Source organism: Oncorhynchus masou, chromosome 12 (assembly GCF_036934945.1).
Source record: "Oncorhynchus masou masou isolate Uvic2021 chromosome 12, UVic_Omas_1.1, whole genome shotgun sequence".
In the NCBI taxonomy this organism is placed as follows: Eukaryota; Metazoa; Chordata; class Actinopteri; order Salmoniformes; family Salmonidae; genus Oncorhynchus; species Oncorhynchus masou.
This window is the reverse complement of record NC_088223.1, coordinates 53,254,547-53,275,553: the sequence shown is the minus strand read 5'-3', so window position 1 is coordinate 53,275,553 and position 21,007 is coordinate 53,254,547. Positions and strand designations below refer to the sequence as shown.

The 21,007-nt window shown below is 49.6% G+C and overlaps 1 protein-coding gene across 6 annotated transcripts in view; it reads right to left on the bottom strand.

Annotated features, from left to right (window-relative positions):
- Positions 1–1,998: 1,998 nt before the first annotated feature.
- The window catches only part of LOC135550390 (spectrin beta chain, non-erythrocytic 1-like), a 99,828-nt gene continuing 80,819 nt past the window's right edge, over positions 1,999–21,007 (bottom strand). For 2 of the 6 annotated variants that reach the window (XM_064981145.1, XM_064981147.1), the window contains 26 exons: positions 20,454–20,848; positions 20,073–20,336; positions 19,605–19,816; positions 19,161–19,298; positions 18,591–18,810; positions 17,886–18,422; positions 17,504–17,797; positions 17,205–17,351; positions 16,827–17,090; positions 16,477–16,707; positions 16,286–16,375; positions 15,913–16,203; positions 15,641–15,771; positions 15,282–15,486; positions 8,224–8,598; positions 7,661–7,905; positions 7,410–7,548; positions 6,477–6,561; positions 6,159–6,355; positions 5,906–6,021; positions 5,741–5,816; positions 5,239–5,328; positions 4,205–4,380; positions 3,730–3,924; positions 3,574–3,616; positions 1,999–3,482 (listed from right to left, as the gene is read on the bottom strand). In XM_064981145.1, the coding sequence (XP_064837217.1) occupies positions 3,264–3,482; positions 3,574–3,616; positions 3,730–3,924; positions 4,205–4,380; positions 5,239–5,328; positions 5,741–5,816; positions 5,906–6,021; positions 6,159–6,355; positions 6,477–6,561; positions 7,410–7,548; positions 7,661–7,905; positions 8,224–8,598; positions 15,282–15,486; positions 15,641–15,771; positions 15,913–16,203; positions 16,286–16,375; positions 16,477–16,707; positions 16,827–17,090; positions 17,205–17,351; positions 17,504–17,797; positions 17,886–18,422; positions 18,591–18,810; positions 19,161–19,298; positions 19,605–19,816; positions 20,073–20,336; positions 20,454–20,848 (5,375 nt within the window). In that variant the 3' untranslated portion in view covers positions 1,999–3,263. The remainder of the gene's footprint in view (positions 3,483–3,573; positions 3,617–3,729; positions 3,925–4,204; positions 4,381–5,238; positions 5,329–5,740; positions 5,817–5,905; positions 6,022–6,158; positions 6,356–6,476; positions 6,562–7,409; positions 7,549–7,660; positions 7,906–8,223; positions 8,599–15,281; positions 15,487–15,640; positions 15,772–15,912; positions 16,204–16,285; positions 16,376–16,476; positions 16,708–16,826; positions 17,091–17,204; positions 17,352–17,503; positions 17,798–17,885; positions 18,423–18,590; positions 18,811–19,160; positions 19,299–19,604; positions 19,817–20,072; positions 20,337–20,453; positions 20,849–21,007) is intronic. The other 4 variants (XM_064981149.1, XM_064981150.1, XM_064981146.1 and 1 more) reach the window with 3 other exon arrangements.

Genomic DNA, 21,007 nt, shown 5'->3' with positions numbered 1-21,007 from the left:
TTCAAATAAGAGACCTTTTCAGGTGTTCCACTTTAACTTTTAAAACCCCGTAAAAACCCTATCTCAACACCCTCAATAATACAATCCTTTTCTGGTCAAAGCTCACCAGTAACACACAGAGACTGAACAACAACCCAAGTCTGGAACCAAATCACAACCAGCTCCACATATTCCTACTTGGCTGGAAGGCCAGAGTCATTCTACCTTAGTATATCAGAGTGTGTGTGTGTGAGAGAGTGAGACAGAGAGAGGAGAGAAAGGTAGTGTGTATGCATGTAAAGTATGTGAAATAGTGGCTCCAAGTAACATGTCCTTTTGTATCACATGACCAATTTGGCCAACTCACCTTCTGAGCCATAAACATTCATAAGAAGTTATACTAGAACTTACAGCTCTAGACTCATCTTCAGAGACTTCAAATGGGCCTGGGGAACCTGCTCGTGTCTACAACTGGGTCACTGTTGGAGCAGTACGCCCAGTAGAGGGCTACACAAGCTACTTGTTGAAGTGCTGTGGCCGATCCAGCACTGGCTGCCCTGGTAGTAGTTTGTCACAGTGAATATTGACAGCAAGGCTCACTCTGTTCTACTCTGAGCGTTGTCGACTTCTTTGTTGTTGTTGCCTCATTGAACAGGTCAGCAGGCTTTGAACTGTGATTAAGGAGCCAGAGGCTCGGCTCAGTACATTCAGCTGGGACCAATAGCTCAGGCTCACAGCTGGGATACAAATCAAGGCAGACAAAGCAGTCAACTGCATATTCTACAGCCTCAGGTATTATGGGTCAACTCTTGCTTATTTACCCCAAATCACACCAACCATATTGGAATGAAAGGCCAATAGTTCAATAGTCTTGCCTGTTGGAAAGCTGCACATTTCTGACACTTGGCCAGCCACTTGTTCTTTCTTTCTCTGGTTGAGGGTGAGCCATCGGTCATACAATAACCTAACAGGGCTTTGATACGCCCACACCCTCACCCCAGATAAGCCTATCGTTGAGTAACAGATACCATTTTGCCCGCAAGAATTGAGGATCCAGGATTCTGACATGTTTAGAGCCGTCTCATACAGGAAAAACTTCCACTCGTCTCAGACAAGGAAATAAAAATCACTCACTGTGCCAGGACTCGCCATCTATGTATCACTGTCACCTTTACTGTCATTTAATATCATTTAACCATTTTCTTTTTGCCCTTTTGTGAATTCTTTCCAAACTGCTAATGATACACCTGTGTAATACTCCACCTTCCACTGCATGGGCTTCATGGTATCATGCCATACATGGCTTATGGGGGGAATCTCATGTACCTAGAACATCTGACTAGGTGAGAATTGGAGAGGAAAATGAGACACATACGGGTACAACCCTACATGAGGTCATGCCACACGCGGAGGAGCTCAAAGCTCTCCGGCAAAACACCGGAAGACTAGTCTCTCTATCATTTACCATCAAGTGAGGAAAGTGATCCATGGTTACGCCTCTTCCAATCCAAACAAGCTTTGCCTGCATTTCACTTCCTTCAAATCGCTGTCGCGGCTGGGCCCGTCTCCATGCGCCCTATGGTACCTGGGTACAGAATCCATAGACATACGCCGCGTCAACGCCAAGGCGCACATTCGGAGATGTGTTACGTGAGCGAAACAGCTCCCTTTGTGATTTAGCGCTATTCAAGGAATGACTGCGCTAATAAAGGGTTCTCAAGTCTGTGGGCTGCAGTAAGGCTCAGTACTCCTCCTCTCCCTCGTCCAGCACACTACCTTCTGATTCTCTACTCTCATCATCCCCCCCTCAGCGCCCTGACCCTAACCCACCTGTAATGACCCCCCCCCCCAACCCACGTACCTACTAGACCACCCCATGCCACATTGATGTGCTTTTGCTTACAATCCTCTCTAGTGTTGGGCACTGGCAGTGTTAAACAGTGTTAACGTACCCCTCTGCCATCACATAGCAAAACAACAGACAGAGGAGGAGGTGGTGAGGGAAGAGTGAAACGGAAGTCTGAAAACCATCTAGGAGGAACGTTTAATTCATTCATTAGCACATTGTCATCTACATTTTAAGAATACTTCTAGAAAGCCATCCCAACAACTTCTTTAAGTGTGTGTTTATCTGTGTGTGTGTGTTAAGTCAGAAAAGCAGCATCCAACTGGACACGTCTGATTCAGAACAGAAACGTGCAAAACCCACAGCACCACAACTCACACTCTCACTAGAAAACTAAATCTCTCTGCTTCCAAAAGAAACAAGGAAACTCACAATCAAAGGAGAAATAATCCCGCCGAAGAACAAAATCAAACAGGTACATTTTCCAAGTTAAAATAAAACCACTTTAAATATATCTATCATTCTGCACTGGTGAAAATCACTTAACTGCACACTGCTAAAATTTACTGAGCTTTCTTAAACCCCCCCCCCCCCCCCCACCTCAAACTGAAAACGATACAAACAGAAACAAGACCAACGTGGTCCCGTGAATTAAACCAAATTGTTGTTTCACAACATGACTCAATACATCCACTGACATACTCTTTAAATAACTTCTCTCCCCCCCCTCAAGCTTGCAACAGCAAAAAGATAAATATTAATTATAATAACAGCAATAATTATTGGTAACGTTAATTACGTCAACGTCCCAAAAATGATGTGGTCCTTCCCAAGGAGGGGGAGAGAGAGACTGGGAGAGGGGACGTGAGGGGACAGCACTCTCTACCGTGGTCCATGGGTTCTCTTTTAGTGGTAAAACAGCATTAGAGCAGATTAGCCATCTAAAAACTGGTTGAGGAAGAACTCATTTTAAACAGAATCCAATGTGGGTGAATGGAAGAGAATGGACTCTTACAGGCCTCATAGCCTCTTGGCTCTGCCAATGCTAACCACCCCTGCCTCTCATCTCCCCATAATCACCTTGGTTCCCCCCAGCGATGAGGTCAAAGAGTTCTTATTAGTGACTGATCAACAAACACAGCTTCTTGTCTGAAAATGCCATTGAAGCAAAAGACAAGGGCTTACATTGGTAGGATGAATCTAATGTGAGAAATGGAAAAGAGCGATATGAGAGGGAAAGAGAAGACAAATGGAGAGGGAGGAAGAGAGGGAAGAAGAGCAAGCTCTGTGTGTGCCACATAGTTGTTGACAAACTCCTTAGGACCAAGGCTGAGAGCGATGCGTTTATGCCACAAGACTGTTTTCCTTTCTGCCCGTTTCAGTTTGGTGGAATTTCGACAAATATCATTTTCCTTGATGTTGTTATTCTCCAGACGTTTTATTTCTTCTTGCCAAAGAAGCTGAACCTCTTTTCGCGGTCCTTCTCCTTGCCCTCCTTGTTGCGCATGGTGACCCCTGCAGCCTCTGCTGAGCTAGGGGAGATGGGGGGCATAGTCATGGCTCGGCTCAGGGCCCTGGGGCCCCCGGGGGAGCGGTCTCCTGACCCCCCTGCTGGAATGCAGCTATGAATGGAGTGGATCCACGAGGCCATCTCCGGCTGGGACAGACAAACGCAGGGTTAGTCCTCAGTAGGGGGAAAACACCAGAGGAGCATCAGAATCTGGTTTGGGTTCAAATGTGACACTCACCTCATCTTTAGCTTGGAACAGGAACTCCTTACCATCCCCTAGCCTGCACAGGAGAAAAGCCGGGTCAGTATAGATAGATGCACATCACAATTTAATTGAGTTTACAAGACTATTCTCTTTTCAAACCGTCACGTTTCCTCTCTCCCTCTCTCTCACCGTAGCTTGAAGACGTGTTTCCTCTTCTTGTAGTCGTGCGCCACCTCACACACAGCCTCTCCCAGGCTGATGGGGACTTCTCCGTGGTAGGGGATCCCGCTGGAGGCGCTCTTCTGGTCCTTGTAGAAGCCAAGGCTGCCCTTACGCAGAACGCAGTAGACATTCTGCCAGGACCTATGGGAAGAGAGAGAGAAGCTGTTGGCGGAAGGCATGCAGGCATGCGCCTGAAAAGGTTAGGGACATCAAAGAGTTCATGGTGACACACAAAAGGCTATTTTCTTCATCAAAAGAATACACTCCAAAATCCTACATCTAACTTCTTATGTTGGTGTTGTTTTTGCTCGTATTAATCCCATCCTTCAACAGACGGAGTCTATATAACCTAGGGCTCTCCATTTACCCTTCATGGCACTCCGACGCTCACTCCAAGACGCCTCTCCATGCCCCCTGCCCAACTCCCGTGGCGGTATCTCACCTGCTAGCTGCTCTCTTGGCGTGGGTCTCCATCTCCTGCTTGCGGTAGAGCAGGCCCTCCATGGCGTCTGTGCCAGCGTTATCTCCCTTGCTGGGTAGCGTGGCAGACGGGTCCAGGCGTGAAGACGCCAGCCCGCTGTCCCTCCCCGGACCATTCACAGAGTCGGACTCAGAACCCTGTCATCCAAGACACACGGCAGTCAGGACACATGGCCACAACGATTCCTAGAAGCCATGCGGCGTAATACCAGCCATTGACTGTCTGACGGAACTTGACAAAACGAGACAACAGCTAAATGTCCATAGCCACACATGCACTAGAGATGGTAGCTTTGAAAAGGATGGACAAAAAACACGTACAGGACTACACAGACACACGTTAACAGACGACAGACACATGGAGAACAGCCCCAACCCCGCAGGAGGAGGGTCAACCCTCATCTGAATGTCACTCACAGCCTTACGGGAACATGGCAAACGCAGCAGAAAGCATTGTCATACTGTTGCTAAGATACACTTTGCTTTTTATAGAGGGGGTGTGGCATTGTGATCTTTGTTTCCTGGAAAAACAAACTCAATTTGAAAGGAAATCAACATTTCCTCTCTTAAAAAAAAAAAAAAAAAAAAAACTTTCCCTACCAACACCCCATTCAAAACAACCCCACCAAGCTAGGCACAGCCCACCCAGGGACCTGCCAGCTAGGGACAACCCTCATCACCTAACAATAGCTTGGAACTGAAACTACCCTCATGTGCTGGTCATTTTGAAGATGGTTACAAATGGAACAGCACCCAAGAAAGGCTTAAGAGCCTCTGATGCTTCTGGTGACACCAAATGATATCATGAATCTGTGTGAGGCATGATTGGCTCAACAGCTGCGGGGACTGTATATCTTCAAAATCAAACAAAGCAATGGCACAGTGACAGAGGACGATGGCGCCCTCTAGTAGGTCATGCTGAGGTACTGCGGGAGCTGAGCGCAGGCGGTGATGGGGGGGATGGGATGAGGAGGCTAGGCTAGGATAGGTACTCACGCGCAGCGGATGCTTTGGCTTAGACACAGGTTTAGAGACAGGTTCACACTTCTCTTTCTTTTCCACTGACACTGATGATACTGATAACGACTGCAGGTAAAGACGCAACAAGTCATTGATAAGAAAGTCCTTGTGCTAGGAGATAGCATGCTACCCTGTGCTAACGCGCTTGAAACAGCCTGACACACGCACGACAAAGGGACACAATCACATCATAAATGGGGAAACGGACTCACGTCGAACATATACAGGCTTGGTTACAGTTACGTCAAAGGCTTAACGTCTCTCACACTTAGAACATTTAAAATCTTTCATTCAAATCTCCTCAAACATATGAACAGGACAACATGAAGAGGAAAAATACAAAAACATGAAGAAAAAAAAACACTTTATACTGCTGTGAAAATCTGGAACTATTTCAGTCAGTAGTTTAATTTGAGTGCATGAAACAGGAGGTTAGAACCTTTGATTAGATACAGTATGTCTCAATGTCCTCTCTCACCTGGGAGGTGTCCTGGTAGCTGTGGACTCCATTGACTGATACTGACTGGTTGAGTGTGGTCTGGTCCAGGCTGGTCCTGGGTTACACAGAAGGGGAAATGAGCATGAGAACGGGGGGGGGGGGGCATCAAATATCTCTGATTACTAGGAGTTCCTCCAGTCTTACCTGGCATCATGTGTTTCGGCCTCAGACGGGACCACCTCGTCTGTCGGGGGTGGTGTGGGGGTTCGCCTCGCCCTCTCCTCCTCCTCCCTCCTCCTCTGGATCTCCTGCTCCTCCAGCTGAAATGGAAGCCCAGGTTAGTGGCTGTTCAGAGGAGACGTTACCCTACCTTCCTAACAACGCCAAGTACATGCATTCTCCCAACTCCTGCTAACCCACCGTCTTCCCATTTGCAAACCACCCCCGTCCTCCTCACCGTGGTGAGTTTCTCCAGCAGGGTGAAGCGTTCCTCCCAGCCGGCGGCCAGCTTCTCGAAGGCCTCGTGGCGTTTGATCAGGCTCTCCACCTCGTCCACGTTAGAACCCAGCTCGGCCCCCCGCACCAGGGGCTCCTGGCCTGCCAGCCACGTCTCTGCCACGCACGCATCCCGGCCAAACTGCAGCACCTCCAGAACTGAGACAGAAACCAGAAAACAATGAGCATCCGTGAAAAGATCACGAGCAAAATGTTAAAACAGACAAACGCAAAATGAATGAATTAATTCAATTGAAAAAACACCCTGAAGTCCACATACCTATCAGGAGGTGGTCCATCTTGTCCTGCCACTTGTTGCTGATCTCGTCCCTCTTACCCTGGAGCTGGTCCAGTTTCTCCAGGATCTATGGGAAAGCCAACAGGTATGTCAGTAACATTACATGAACAAGCAGCAAGCCGCACTACACACTCAGGGCTAACGCCGACACGACGGCGGCAGGTCCCTGGTCAGTGTGGGGCCGGGACAACCGCTCCCTCAACGTCTTTAAAATGGTCCGCGCACAGTTGTGAAGAAACCTCAGGAGGTTGAACATGTTTGGCATGGGCCCTCAAATCCTCAAAAAGGTTCTACAGCGGTACCATTGAGAGCATCTTAACTGGCTGCATCACTGCTTGGTGTGGCAATATCACCGCCCTCGATCGCATGGTGCCACAAGTCCAGTACGTCAGTACGCTCCCTGCCACCCAGGACTTCTATATCAGGCGGTGTGAAAGGAAGGCCCGGAAAAAGACTCCAACCACCCAAGCCATAGACTGTTCTCTCTGCTTCCCCCCGGAAAGCGCTACCCCTTTTTGCCCTAACTCGTTTTACTCGTCACATACACTGCTGCTACGGTTTATTATCAATCCTGTTGCCTCGTCATCACTTTACCCCTCCCTATATGTACACATCTACCCCAATTACCACGTACCCCTGCACATCGACACGGTACTGGTACCATGAGTATATAGCCATGTTATCATTACTTAGTGTGTATTTATTCCTCGTGTTATTATTTTCCTATATTTGTCTGTCTGCATCATTGGGAGCATTTCACCGTGAGCCTACACCTGTCGTTTACGTAGCATGTGACTAAATAAATGGGATTTGATTTGCATAAACACACCTTTTACATTTGCTTTTGTCCTAATCCCGTGACTAAATCCAAATGTGGGTGTCCAGTATGTGACATAACGGTGACATGGCCCATACCTCATCAGCTGCATAGTGGTTGTTGTTGATGAGAGAGTGTCCCATCTCATTGCAGGTGGTGAAGCTGTCTGCCCGGGTCTCGATCTCAGACTTGATGTCCTGATGGTTGGCTATGACCAACCCTGCAGAGGACACGTCCCTGACAGAGAGAGAGGGAGGATGAGACGGACGAACGACAGAAATTCAGCGTAAAACCTTAACAAAAACAATGAGAACAACGATGAGAGAACAGAGCTAAGGTCAGGTCTCACCTGGGGCTGTCGTGGGCGTCGATCTGCAGGTTGACCCCGTCCATCCACAACATGAGGTCACGCACCATGTTGACGAAGCGGAACTTCTCCACGGTGTCCAGCAGGAGGTGACGGCGAGCCTGGCCGGCCCCCAGCAGACCCTCCCAGGCCTCAGTGACAGAGCGTTCGCTCCGGTGGATCTCCTCGGCCTTCTCCCCGGCGTAGGCCTTCTGCAGCCGCGCCGCGTCGTCCTGCACCTGGTTCACCTGGGGTTGGAGGAGGCAGCCGGCTCAGAAGGGATCCTGAAAACCATTAACCTGCCCCCTCATGTGCTCTGACACATTTCTGATAGCCCCCAGTACGAGCCTGAAAAGCAGCCCTCACAATGCATTAAATCTAATATTCTACTGTGGGATGGTGTGTAAAAGTGTGTGGAATGACATTATTTCTCCCACTAGTGTTCCTGCAAGTATCCCTGTACACTGGTGGTATGGTGCCGAGTTCATCCAATGGAATTCAATATCTTTATTGTCCCGAAGGGAAATTCATTGTGCAGCCAGGAGTTTAAAAGAGCAGCAAACTACCTGTCCGCTGAGGGCCTGGATGTCGTGCTCGTAGGCGGTGTGCTGTCGGTGGAGGTGCTGGACGGTGTTGAGGTCACGGCCCAGGTCAGAGGGCAGCGCCTCCTTCTTCTCCCGGACCCTCCCTAGTGCCTCGCGGGCGTCCTGGTGGAAGCGGTGCAGCTCGTAGGAGGCGGACAGCATCTGGGTGCGTGTGTCGATCAGCTCCAGCAGGTCGGCCCACGCCTCGTTCAGCCCGTCCTTCCACTCTGCCACGCTGGCATTCTCAGGGTGACCCGACTCGATGAGGTCATCGGCCAGCCCGTTAACGCCGTCCACGCGCTCCTGGCCGATGGTGCTGGTGTCCCGAGCAAACTCTCGGAACTTGTCCCGCAGCATCTGAGAGGAGAAGAGGTTTAAATATGGATAACAATCCCAGGTTATCGCCATACTTCTTAAAAGGTAGCTGACAGAGAGAAAAAAAGTTGCCGGTGAGCAATTAGTGCCTGTGTGTTGTGTTACTAAGAGCGCGTGCGTGTGTTGTGTTACTAAGAGCGCGTGCGTGTGTGGTGTAACTAAGCGGTGTGTGGTGTTACTAAGCGGTGTGTGTGTGTGTGTGGTGTTACTAAGCGTTGTGTGTGTGTGGTGTTACTAAGCGTCGTGTGTGTGTGGTGTTACTAAGCGTTGTGTGTGGTGTTACTAAGCGTTGTGTGTGGTGTTACTAAGCGTTGTGTGTGGTGTTACTAAGCGTTGTGTGTGTGTGTGTGTGTGTGTGTGTGTGTGTTGTTGTTGTGTGTGTGTGTGTGGTGTTACTAAGCGTTGTGTGTGTGTGTGTGTGTGTTACTAAGCGTACTAAGCGTTGTGTGTGTGTGTGTGTGTGTGTTACTAAAGTTGTGTGTGTGTGTGTGTGTGTGGTGTTACTAAGCGTTGTGTGTGTGTGTGTGTGTGTGGTGTTACTAAGCGTTGTGTGTGTGTGTGTGGTGTTACTAAGCGTTGTGTGTGTGTGTGTGTGTGTTACTAAGCGTTGTGTGTGTGTGTGTGTGTGGTGTTACTAAGCGTTGTGTGTGTGTGTGTGTGTGTTACTAATGTTGTGTGTGTGTGTGTGTGTGTTACTAGCGTTGTGTGTGTGTGTGTGTGTTACTGTTGTGTGTGTGTGTGTAGCGTTGTGCGTGTGTGTGTGTGGTGTTACTAAGCGTTGTGTGTGTGTGTGTGTGTTACGTGTGTGTGTGTGGTGTTACTAAGCGTTGTGTGTGTGTGTGTGTGTTACTAAGCGTGTGTGTGTGTGTGGTGTTACTAAAGCGTTGTGTGTGTGTGTGTGTGTGTGTGTGTTGCGTTGTTGTGTGTGTGTGGTGTGGTGTTACTAAGCGTTGTGTGTGTGTGTGTGGTGTTACTAAGCGTTGTGTGTGTGTGTGTGTGGTGTTACTAAGCGTTGTGTGTGTGTGGTGTTACTAAGCGTTGTGTGTGTGTGTGTGTGTGTGGTGTTACTAATTGTGTGTGTGTGTGTGTGGTGTTACTAGGTTGTGTGTGTGTGTGTGTGTGTTACTAAAGTTGTGTGTGTGTGTGTGTGTGTGGTGTTACTAAGCGTTGTGTGTGTGTGTGTGTGGTGTTACTAAGCGTTGTGTGTGTGTGTGTGTACTAAGCGTTGTGTGTGTGTGTGTGTGGTGTTACTAAGCGTTGTGTGTGTGTGTGTGTGGTGTTACTAAGCGTTGTGTGTGTGTGTGTGTTACTAAGCGTTGTGTGTGTGTGTGTGTGTGGTGTTACTAAGCGTTGTGTGTGTGTGTGTGTGTGTGGTGTTACTAGCGTTGTGTGTGTGTGTGTGTGTGTGTGTTTACTAAGCGTTGTGTGTGTGTGTGTGTGGTGTTACTAAGTTGTGTGTGTGTGTGTGTGTGGTGTTACTAAAGCGTTGTGTGTGTGTGTGTGTGTTACTAACTAAGCGTTGTGTGTGTGTGTGGTGTTACTAAGCGTTGTGTGTGTGTGTGTGTGTGGTGTTACTAAAGTTGTGTTACTAAGCGTTGTGTGTGTGTGTGTGTGTATGTGCTACTAAACGTTGTGTGTGTGTGTGTGTGTTGTTACTAAGGTTGTGTGTGTGTGTTACTAGTGTGTGTTGTGTGTGGTGTTACTAAAACGTTGTGTGTGGTGTTACTAACTGTGGTGTTACTAAGCGTTGTGTGTGTGTGTGTGTGTGTGTGGTGTTACTAAGCGTCCTGGTTGTGTGTGTGTGTGTGTTACTAAGCGTTGTGTGTGTGTGTGTGTGTGTGTGTGTTGTGTGTGTGTTACTAAGCGTTGTGTGTGTGTGTGTGGTGTTACTAAGCGTTGTGTGTGTGTGTGTGTGTGTTACTACTAGCGTTGTGTGTGTGTGTGTGTGGTGTTACTAAAGCGTTGTGTGTGTGTGTGTGTGGTGTTACTGGCGTTGTGTGTGTGTGTGGTGTGGTGTTACTAAGCTAAGCGTTGTGTGTGGTGTTACTAAGACTAAACTAAGCGTTGTGTGTGTGTGTGTGTGTGTGTACTAAGCGTTGTGTGTGTGTGTGTGTGTGTGTTACTAAGCGTTGTGTGTGTGTGTGTGTGTGTGTTACTAAGCGTTGTGTGTGTGTGTGTGGTGTTACTAAGCGTTGTGTGTGTGTGTGTGTGTGTGTTACTAAGCGTTGTGTGTGTGTGTGGTAAAGCGTTTACTTGTGTGTGTGTGTGTGTGTGTTACTAAGCGTTGTGTGTGTGTGTGTGTGGTGTTACTAGCGTTGTGTGTGTGTGTGTGTTACTAAGCGTTGTGTGTGTGTGTGTGGTGTTACTAAGCGTTGTGTGTGTGTGGTGTTACTAAGCGTTGTGTGTGTGTGTGTGTGTGTGTTACTAAGCGTTGTGTGTGTGTGTGTGTGTGTGTGGTGTTACTAAGCGTTGTGTGTGTGTGTGTGTGGTGTTACTAAGCGTTGTGTGTGTGTGTGTGTGTGGTGTTACTAAGCGTTGTGTGTGTGTGGTGTTACTAAGCGTTGTGTGTGTGTGTGGTGTTACTAAAGTGTTGTGTGTGTGTGTGTTACTAAGCGTTGTGTGTGTGTGTGTTACTAAGCGTTGTGTGTGTGTGTGTGTGTTACTAAAGCGTGTTACTAAGCCAGTTGTGTGTGTGTGTGTGTGTGTGTTACTAGCGTGTGTGTTGTGTGTGTGGTGTTACTAAGCGTTGTGTGTGTGTGGTGTTACGCGTTGTGTGTGTGTGTGTGTGGTGTTACTAAGCGGTGTGTGTGTGTGTGTGGTGTTACTAAGTGTTGTGTGTGTGTGTGTGTTACTAAGCGTTGTGTGTGTGTGTGTGTGTTACTAAGCGTTGTGTGTGTGTGGTGTGTGTGTGTGTGTGTGGTGTACTAAGCGTTGTGTGTGTGTGTGCGTGTGTGTGTGTGTGTGTGTACTAAAGTGTGTGTGTGTGTGTGTGTGTGTGGTGTGTACTAAGCGTTGTGTGTGTGTGTGTGTGTGTTACTAAGCGTTGTGTGTGTGTGTGTGTGGTGTTACTAAGCGTTGTGTGTGTGTGTGTGGTGTTACTAAGCGTTGTGTACTAAGCGTTGTGTGTGTGTGGTGTGTGTGTGGTGTTACTAAGCGTTGTGTGTGTGTGTGTGGTGTGTGTGTGGTGTGTGGTGTTACTAAGCGTTGTGTGTGTGTGTGTGGTGTTACTAAGCGTTGTGTGTGTGTGTGTGTGTGTGTTTACTAAGCGTTGTGTGTGTGTGTGTGTGTGTTACTAAGCGTTGTGTGTGTGTGTGTGTGGTGTTACTAAGCGTTGTGTGTGTGTGTTGTGTGTGTGGTGTTACTAAGCGTTGTGTGTGTGTGTGTTACTAAAGTGTGTGTGTGTTACTAAGCGTTGTGTGTGTGTGTGTGTGGGTGTTACTACCTAAGCGTTGTGTGTGTGTGTGTGTGTGTGTGTGTGCGTTACTAGCGTTGTGTGTGGTGTTACTAGCGTGTGTGTGTGGTGTTACTAAGCGTTGTGTGTGTGTGTGTGTGTACTAAAGCATAAAATGTGTGTGTGTGTGTTGTGGTGTTGTGTGTGTGTGTGTGTGTGTGTTACTAAGCGTTGTGTGTGTGTGTGTGTGTGTTACTGGTGTTACTAAGCGTTGTGTGTGTGTGTGTGTGTGGTGTTACTAAGCGTTGTGTGTGTGTGGTGTTACTAAGCGTTGTGTGTGTGTGTGGTGTTACTAAGCGTTGTGTGTGTGTGTGTGTGTGGTGTTACTAAGCGTTGTGTGTGTGTGTGGTGTTACTAAGCGTTGTGTGTGTGTGTGTGTGTGTGGTGTTACTAAGCGTTGTGTGTGTGTGTGTGTGTGTGTTGTGGTGTTACTAAGCGTTGTGTGTGTGTGTGTGTGTGTGGTGTTACTAAGCGTTGTGTGTGTGTGTGTGTGTGTGTGTTACTAAGCTTGTGTGTGTGTGTGTGTGCGTTGTGTGTTACTAAGCGTTGTGTGTGTGTGTGTGTGGTGTTACTAAGCGTTGTGTGTGTGTGGTGTTACTAAGCGTTGTGTGTGTGTGTGTGTGGTGTTACTAAGCGTTGTGTGTGTGTGTGTGTTACTAAGCGTTGTGTGTGGTGTTACTAAGCGTTGTGTGTGGTGTTACTAAGCGTTGTGTGTGTGTGTGTTACTAAGCGTTGTGTTACTAAGCGTTGTGTGTGTGTGTGTGTGTGGTTACTAGCGTTGTGTGTGTGTGTGTGTGTGGTGTTACTAAAACTAAGCGTTGTGTTGTGTGTGTGTGGTGTTACTAAGCGTTGTGTGTGTGTGTGTGTGTGGTGTTACTAAAGCGTTGTGTGTGTGTGTGTGTGTGTGTGTGTTACTAATTAGCGTTGTGTGTGTGTGTGTGTGTGTTACTAAGCGTTGTGTGTGTGTGTGTGTGGTGTTACTAAGCGTTGTGTGTGTGTGTGTGGTGTTACTAAAGCGTTTGTTACTAAGCGTTGTGTGTGTGTGTGTTACTAAGCGTTGTGTGTGTGTGTGTGTGTGTTACTAAGCGTTGTGTGTGTGTGTGTGTGTGTTACTAAGCTAAGCGTTGTGTGTGTGTGTGTGTGGTGTTACTAAACTAAGCCGTGTTACTACTAGCGTTGTGTGTGTGTGTGTGTGTGTTACTAAGCGTTGTGTGTGTGTGTTACTAAGTGTGGTGTTACTAAAGCGTTGTGTGTGTGTGTGTGTGTTGTTACTAAGCGTTGTGTGTGTGTGTGTGTGGTGTTACTAAGCGTTGTGTGTGTGTGTGTGTGGTGTTACTAAGCGTTGTGTGTGTGTGTGTGTGTTACTAAGTTGTGTGTGTGTGTGTGTGGTGTTACTAAGCGTTGTGTGTGTGTGTGTGTGTGGTGTTACTAAGCGTTGTGTGTGTGTGTGTGTGTGGTGTTACTAAGCGTTGTGTGTGTGTGTGTGTGTGTGGTGTTACTAAGCGTTGTGTGTGTGTGTGTGTGTGTGGTGTTACTAAGCGTTGTGTGTGTGTGTGTGTGGTGTTACTAAGCGTTGTGTGTGTGTGTGTGTGGTGTTACTAAGCGTTGTGTGTGTGTGTGTGTGTGTGGTGTTACTAAGCGTTGTGTGTGTGTGTGTGTGTGGTGTTACTAAGCGTTGTGTGTGTGTGTGTGTGTGGTGTTACTAAGCGTTGTGTGTGTGTGTGTGTGTGTGGTGTTACTAAAGCGTTGTGTGTGTGCGTTGTGTGTGGTGTTACTAAGCGTTGTGTGTGTGTGTGTGGTGTTACTAAGCGTTGTGTGTGTGTGTGTGTGTGTGTGTTACTAGCGTTGTGTGTGTGTGTTGTGTGGTGTTACTAGCGTTGTGTGTGTGTGTGTGTGGTGTTACTAAGCGTTGTGTGTGTGTGTGTGTGTGGTGTTACTAAGCGTTGTGTGTGTGTGTGTGTGTGTTACTAAGCGTGTGTGTGTGTGTGTGTTACTAAGCGTTGTGTGTGTGTGTGTGTGGTGTTACTAAGCGTTGTGTGTGTGTGTGTGGTGTTACTAAGCGTTGTGTGTGTGTGTGTGGTGTTACTAAGCGTTGTGTGTGTGTGTGTGTGTGTTACTAAGCGTTGTGTGTGTGTGTGTGTGGTGTTACTAAGCGTTGTGTGTGTGTGTGTGGTGTTACTAAGCGTTGTGTGTGTGTGGTGTTACTAAGCGTTGTGTGTGTGTGTGTGGTGTTACTAAGCGTTGTGTGTGTGTGTGTGTGTTACTAAGCGTTGTTGTGTGTGTGTGTGTGGTGTTACTAAGCGTTGTGTGTGTGTGTGTGTGTGGTGTTACTAAGCGGTGTGTGTGTGTGTGTGGTGTTACTAAGCGTTGTGTGTGTGTGTGTGTGGTGTTACTAAGCGTTGTGTGTGTGTGTGTGTGTGGTGTTACTAAGCGTTGTGTGTGTGGTGTTACTAAGCGTTGTGTGTGGTGTTACTAAGCGTTGTGTGTGGTGTTACTAAGCGTTGTGTGTGTGTGGTGTTACTAAGCGTTGTGTGTGTGTGTGTTACTAAGCGTTGTGTGTGTGTGTGGTGTTACTAACTAAGCGTTGTGTGTGTGTGGTGTTACTAAGCGTTGTGTGTGTGTGGTGTTACTAAGCGGTGTGTGTGTGTGGTGTTACTAAGCGGTGTGTGTGTGTGGTGTTACTAAGCGGTGTGTGTGTGGTGTTACTAAGCGGTGTGTGTGTGTGGTGTTACTAAGCGGTGTGTGTGTGTGGTGTTACTAAGCCTAAGCGGTCTAGCTGTGTGTGTGGTGTTACTAGCGGTGTGTGTGTGGTGTTACTAAGCGGTGTGTGGTGTTACTAAACGGTGTGTGGTGTTACTAAGCGGTGTGTGTGTGTGTGTGGTGTTACTAGCGGTGTGTGTGTGTGGGTGTTACTAGCGGTGTGTGTGTGTGGTGTTACTAAGCGGTGTGTGTGTGGTGTTACTAAGCGGTGTGTGGTGTTACTAAGCGGTGTGTGGTGTTACTAAGCGGTGTGTGTGTGGTGTTACTAAGCGGTGTGTGTGTGTGGTGTTACTAAGCGGTGTGTGTGTGTGGTGTTACTAAGCGGTGTGTGTGTGTGGTGTTACTAAGCGGTGTGTGTGTGGTGTTACTAAGCGGTGTGTGTGTGGTGTTACTAAGCGGTGTGTGTGTTAGTACGTAATTGAACGTATGAGGAAGTGAAAGGAAAGCCACTCACGGTGACATGTTCGTAGTCCTGTCCCAGCTCATGGGATCCGGCCACCACCTCCCTCTCAGCGATCCACTGCTCCAGGTCGTCCACCTCTCTCTTCAGCTGGGTCAGCCTCAGCCTCTCCTGCAGACGCCCACGACGCTCCTCAGCCAGGTCCTTCAGCCCTGCGTACAGCTTGTCCACCTGGGCTTGCCGTAGGTTGATACGCTCGCTAACAGCAGGGAATATACATGTGAGTGAGTCAGGCCAGTTGTAATGACTGAGACATTGTGGCTGTAGTTAAATCCTATTGTGAAGTGGCATTAGTTTAATGTACTTAGCTTTTAACTGCCCCCCCTCCCCCCGTTAACCCCGGTGCCCTTCACCTCTCTGGGTGTTCGCTGGTCATCATGGTGCGGCTGCTGTTGGCCAGCTGGTGGATGGGCTGGGCGTAGTCCTCCAAGGTCTGTTCTAATGTCTGGTGCTTCTTCACCATCACCAGAGCGCTCTGCTCATCCTGGGTCACACACACACACACACACACACACGTTACAGAGATGGACTTAGCACCATTAAGCCAGGGACACAGCACTAGAGAGCGCACAATAGACGCCATTAGGACAGACGGAGCTTAACTTCCGCCTGCCTCTCCTCTCACCTTCGCCTTCTCCTCTGACATCATGTGTAGCTCCTGCTCTCCCATCCAGGCCTCGGCCTCGGCAGCGTCGGTGTAGAACTGCTGGGCGCGGTTAGCCTCCACCAGCCGGGCGTGGCGCTCATCCGTCTCAGCGATGAGCTGGGCCCAGGAGTCCCGGAGCTCCGCCAGACGGCCCTCCAGAGCAGACCGCCTCTCCCCGTCCATCTCCTCCTGCCCTGGGGTCATCCCCCTGCGGTGGGTCTGGATGTCATCAATACGGGGCTGGTGGCCCTGGATCTCCTTCTGCAAAGTCTGGAAAACAAAACAGTGTTTCGGTGTTTTTTCCCTCCTACTGTCCAGACTCTTCCCTAAAATTCCTCTCTCGTCTGTGTACCTGGTTCTTCTTGATGAGCAGCTGCACACTGGACAGGTCCTTCCCATGGTCGGTGGATGTGGCCAGGGGCATCCTCTCCTTCACCCATAGCTAATTGACCGACAGACGGGAGGAAGTGCATTAAAAAAAGACGATGATGATGATGATTCTGTACAACATCTCTTTATTTCGAGTCAGGTGGTCCCACTCACAATCTCATCCTCCAGGTCTCTGTTGAACTGGTGGGCCTCCTTGGAGGCCAGCAGTTGCTGCCGCCTCTGGTTGAGGGGGTCCTGGAGCTGGGAGAAGCTGTCAGTGACACGTCTCTGCTGGCCGTCCACCTCCACCACGGCCCCACCAGCATCTTCCTGGGACAGCGCCAGCGCCTGGGACTGCAGCGACTGCACCTCCTTCTCACGCACCTCCATCTGGTGCTCCAGCATCTACACACACACGGATGTTTGTTATTACTCTCATTTCGATACGGACACTTCTCCACGCAAATGGTCACAAAGGAGTACGACAACTGAGAACGGGGCTTCGACGGTGTAATGTCACCCACCTGGTGCTTCTTGAGCAGGATGTTGACGGAGGTCAGGTCCTTGCCGAAGTCGTCGCTCTGAAGCTGCCCCGACAGGTTCTTCAGCCACACGTCCAGAGCAGAGCAGCTCTGGGTGAAGAGCTCTGCCCTGTTGGCATCGAAGAGGCACTGAGCCTTGGTGCGTGTAGTGTTCTCTAGCTCTTCCCATTGGCTCTGCAGGCCCTCCAGAGTTTGCTGGACTACAGTCTGTAGCTCCGGCTTCTCTGTCACCAGGGCCTGGCCCTCCTAACAGGGGCATGGGGGAAAGGAGTCAGAAAAAGCATAAATACTGGCACCCACATCCTTCGGACTGCTTTTCCCACGTATTATTTTCATCGTATAATAGTTTTATGATCAAACCTTATCGATCTTATCCAGCCAGTCTTTGTTGGAGGCCAGCTCAGCCATGAAGGCCTGATGTTTCTGCCACTTGCTGTGGAGGTTCCTGGCCTCGTCGTACGACATGTCCTGAGCTGTCAGCATCTTCTCATTGATCCACAGAGTCAGCTGCAGAGAGAAAGAGAGAGGAGAATGATATTACTCAATGCATGTGCCTCAGGATAATTCCTTTGACTGCGGTTTTATTTTAATTTTACTACAAGACAAACAGTGTCAATAAAATGTATCACACCACCATTATTGTAACAGGCAATTCGTACCTCCTGTCCGTCCTGCAGGAAGTGCTGAAGTTCGCGGTTGTCCTTCAGTTTAGACAGGAGTTCATTTGCAGCTTCCCTATTCTTCTGATGTCTCTCCTGGATGGAGTCGGCCTTCTCCTGGATCTTGTCAGAGTTGGCGTTAAGGTCGTTGACCAGGCGGCGTCCGGCCTCCACCACGCCCGTGATCTTCTCCTCACTGGCCTCCATGGTGGTCAGGAAGTCCTCGTGCTTCTTGATGGCCTCCTCTGCCCCCTGCAGGCTGGAGGGCATCTCAGTGTGGGACAGCACATACTCCTACAGAAGGACAGAGAACTATTAGTAACATCATCGAGATAGACAATAGACGTGTTTGATTCTTCTCCACTGGTGTCCTGGTCCTCACCTGGCTGTTGAGGAAGCCCTCAGCCTGCTTGACTTCCCTCAGGAAGCTCTGGAAGTCGAAGGCTTGGGCCAGAAGGCTGTGGCGGTTCTCCCACATCCGGCGCAGCTCGTGCCAGCCGGTGTCCAGCGCCTGCAACCTCTGGGCCAGGAACATGTACTGGGCGTCCGTCTGGCCCTGAGTCACCTCATCACCCACCGCCCGCATCTTCTCATAGTCCTCCTTGTAGTTGTCCACCTCGTTCTTGATGCTCTCGTGCTGGGAGAGCAGGCGCTCAGCCTCTGGCAGCGAGGTGGGGATGTCCTCGGACGCCACGGCGGTCTGTGTGCGGGACAGCCAGGACTGGAAGTCATCCAGGTCCCGGAGGAAGCCCTGCAGCTTGCTGGCCTCGCCCAGAGACTCCTCGCGCCGCTTCATGGTGGCGTTGAGCTCCTGCCACACCTCCTGGATCTCGCCCAGGTGGGCATGGATCTCCTCTGCCTGGTCCGGGTGCTCCTCAGCCAGCGTCTCTGCCTCCTTCTTCAGGTCGTCCAACTTACCCTGAAAAGATATGGAAAATAAACAAATGGTGTCACCAACATCATATGGCATAAAATGATACGAAAGTATTGATGTGAACCAGTTAATGACTCAACCGATCGCTATTAAACATGATCTGATGCGGTGGTTTAACTGTCCACCTCCATAACCTTTGACCCGTCACCATACCTGAATGGCCTCCAGGTCTCTCTCCATGCCGGTGAGTTTGCGCTGCAGGGCCATGACACCAGCCAGGTCGTTGCCCAGGCTCTCGGTGGACTCGATCACCTTGGTCTTCTCTCTCATCCAGCTCTGGATCTCGTTACACTCCAGGTGGTAGTTCTGGATGTTGAGGGCCGACTCCAGGGCCTGTTTCCTTTGGTCCGCCAGACGCTGGAACTCCTTCCACCTGGGGACCAGAGCAAGGGGAAGTCTCAATCACCCGTTTCCAGTGCTCACTTTATACAGTGTATTGTCTATGCATCAGAGGGTATATGTGTTTTTCAGACCTGGGTTCAAATTTCAAAGATCTTGAAGTAAGTATTCAGATATATTTTATTTGAAAAGGAAAGCAGTTGAAAATACTCAAATACACAGAGTCAAAAACAGTCCCATGCATTTAACCCAGGTATTTGAAAATACTCTCAAATACAATTTGGTAGACTATTTGGTTCTCACAAATAACCATTCAAATAAAAGTAGTTGTTTTGGGCTATGTTATTTGCATGTCTGAGAGGCAACACATTGAGAACTACTAACCTGTTGTTGAGCTGGTCTTGTGTCTGGTGGATCTGCTCTTTGCTAAGGTTGTCTGATCCCAGCAGCTGTTGGGCCACCTGGTTGACATCAGAGATACGAGTCCCCAGGTTGTTCATCTCAGGCTCCAGGGTCTCGAACCTGCAGCCCACACACAGGGATGTACATTCAACACTCGGTCTCATGTTCCCATTGCTTTACCTCTACAATGGAGATTAGAAGGGAAATATTATCATAGGAAGAGCTTCTATCCACAAAAAAAAGACCCAATTTTACATCTGTACTGTAAAAAGGAGAGATTCAGTTTGATATCCACTCAACGAAGCACAATGATCAGCGTACACAGATCAATACCAAATCATTATAAAGGCTATTCAAATCACAGCCGAAAGACCACCTCTTCCTTCCTATCCCATCGTTGGGACACTCCTCCCTTCCCCAGCTCACCTCTGCTGCACCACCTCCAGGTCTTCCAGTTTGGTGGGGATCTGCATGCCGTCCAGCCACTGTTCCTTCTCCCCCACCCACAGCTGGCAGGCGCCCGCCTCGCTGTACATGCGGTAGAGGGCCAGCGCCCCCTCCAGGGCCTGACGCCGCGACGCAGACAGGGCCTCCAGCTCGTGGTAACGCTGCTCTATGGCAGGCAGACGGCCCTCTACCTACACACAGCCAGACGGCAACAACCACTCAGTCAGAGGACGCCCCTCCGAGCAGAGTCAATAACAAGTCAAGGAACACAAAATGGGAGCGATAAATAAAATATGTCTCACTTAAAATGGGAGACATGGAGTCTTTCTGTAATGTGTATGGGCCAGTGTTTGTGTGTGTCAGAGAGAGAGAGAGAGAGAGAGAGAGAGAGAAACAGCACAGTGCCTAGTGAATGTGGGTTGATATGCTGTTCCAGGGATAACTGACCTGAGGGGAGTTTGCATGGACCGGGGGCAGGGTGAGGGCCTGCTCGTGCAGGGAGTCGATGAGGGTGCGGTGGCTCTGGATCTCCTCCTCCACCTCCCTCTGCTTGCGGGCCAAGGTCTGGGTGGAGAACTCGTCGTGGCCCACCTCTTGGCTGGACACCTGGCGCAGCGTCTCCAGGATCCAGGCCTCCATGTCGTTGGCGTCCGTCTGGAACTGGTGCAGGGCCACTGCCTCCTTCAGCTGCTGCTCCCTCAGCTGGGACGTCTGGGGACGGAGGGGGAGAGAAGGAATCAGTATATAAACAAAAGGAACCCCTTCTGAAATCGATCACTTCATTTTCTCTCTCCAGACCGGTCAACCTCCTTTCCCCTGCCTGCTCACCTCCTCCAGGTGTGCCCACTGAGCGCGGACGTCCCTGATCCTCTCAGTGCACTCTGGGGCTCCAATGTGTCCCTCCTCCACCAGGGTCTGTCCGGCGGCAATGCTGTTGCCCAGAGGGCCGTAGCGGGCTGCCATCTCGTCCCTGAAGGCTTCGTGCTTGCTGAGTAGGTGCAGGGCGGAGGTGAGGTCGCGGCCACAGTCTCCTCCAGCCAGGATCTGCTCCTGCTCTCTGATCCAGGCCGCCTCCTCTCCAAGCTCCCACAGGAACTGCCAGAGGCGCCGTGAATCCTCGAGGCGCACCCTCCGCTCCCCGGCCAGCTGGCCCAGCTCCTCATAGGCACGGCCCAGCAGAGACACCTTCTCTCCCACCAGCGCCGGCTCACACGGTTTGTAGACTGAGAGAGATAAGGAGAATTAGCTAAAATGGTTATCGGCGAAGATGCATCCAAATAAATTCATAAATTCCATCCTCCTCATAAGTTACGTGACGCATGAAAGCTGCACAGTGCATAGTCGTTGAACGCCATCGTTACCATAATCACACGTACACAGTA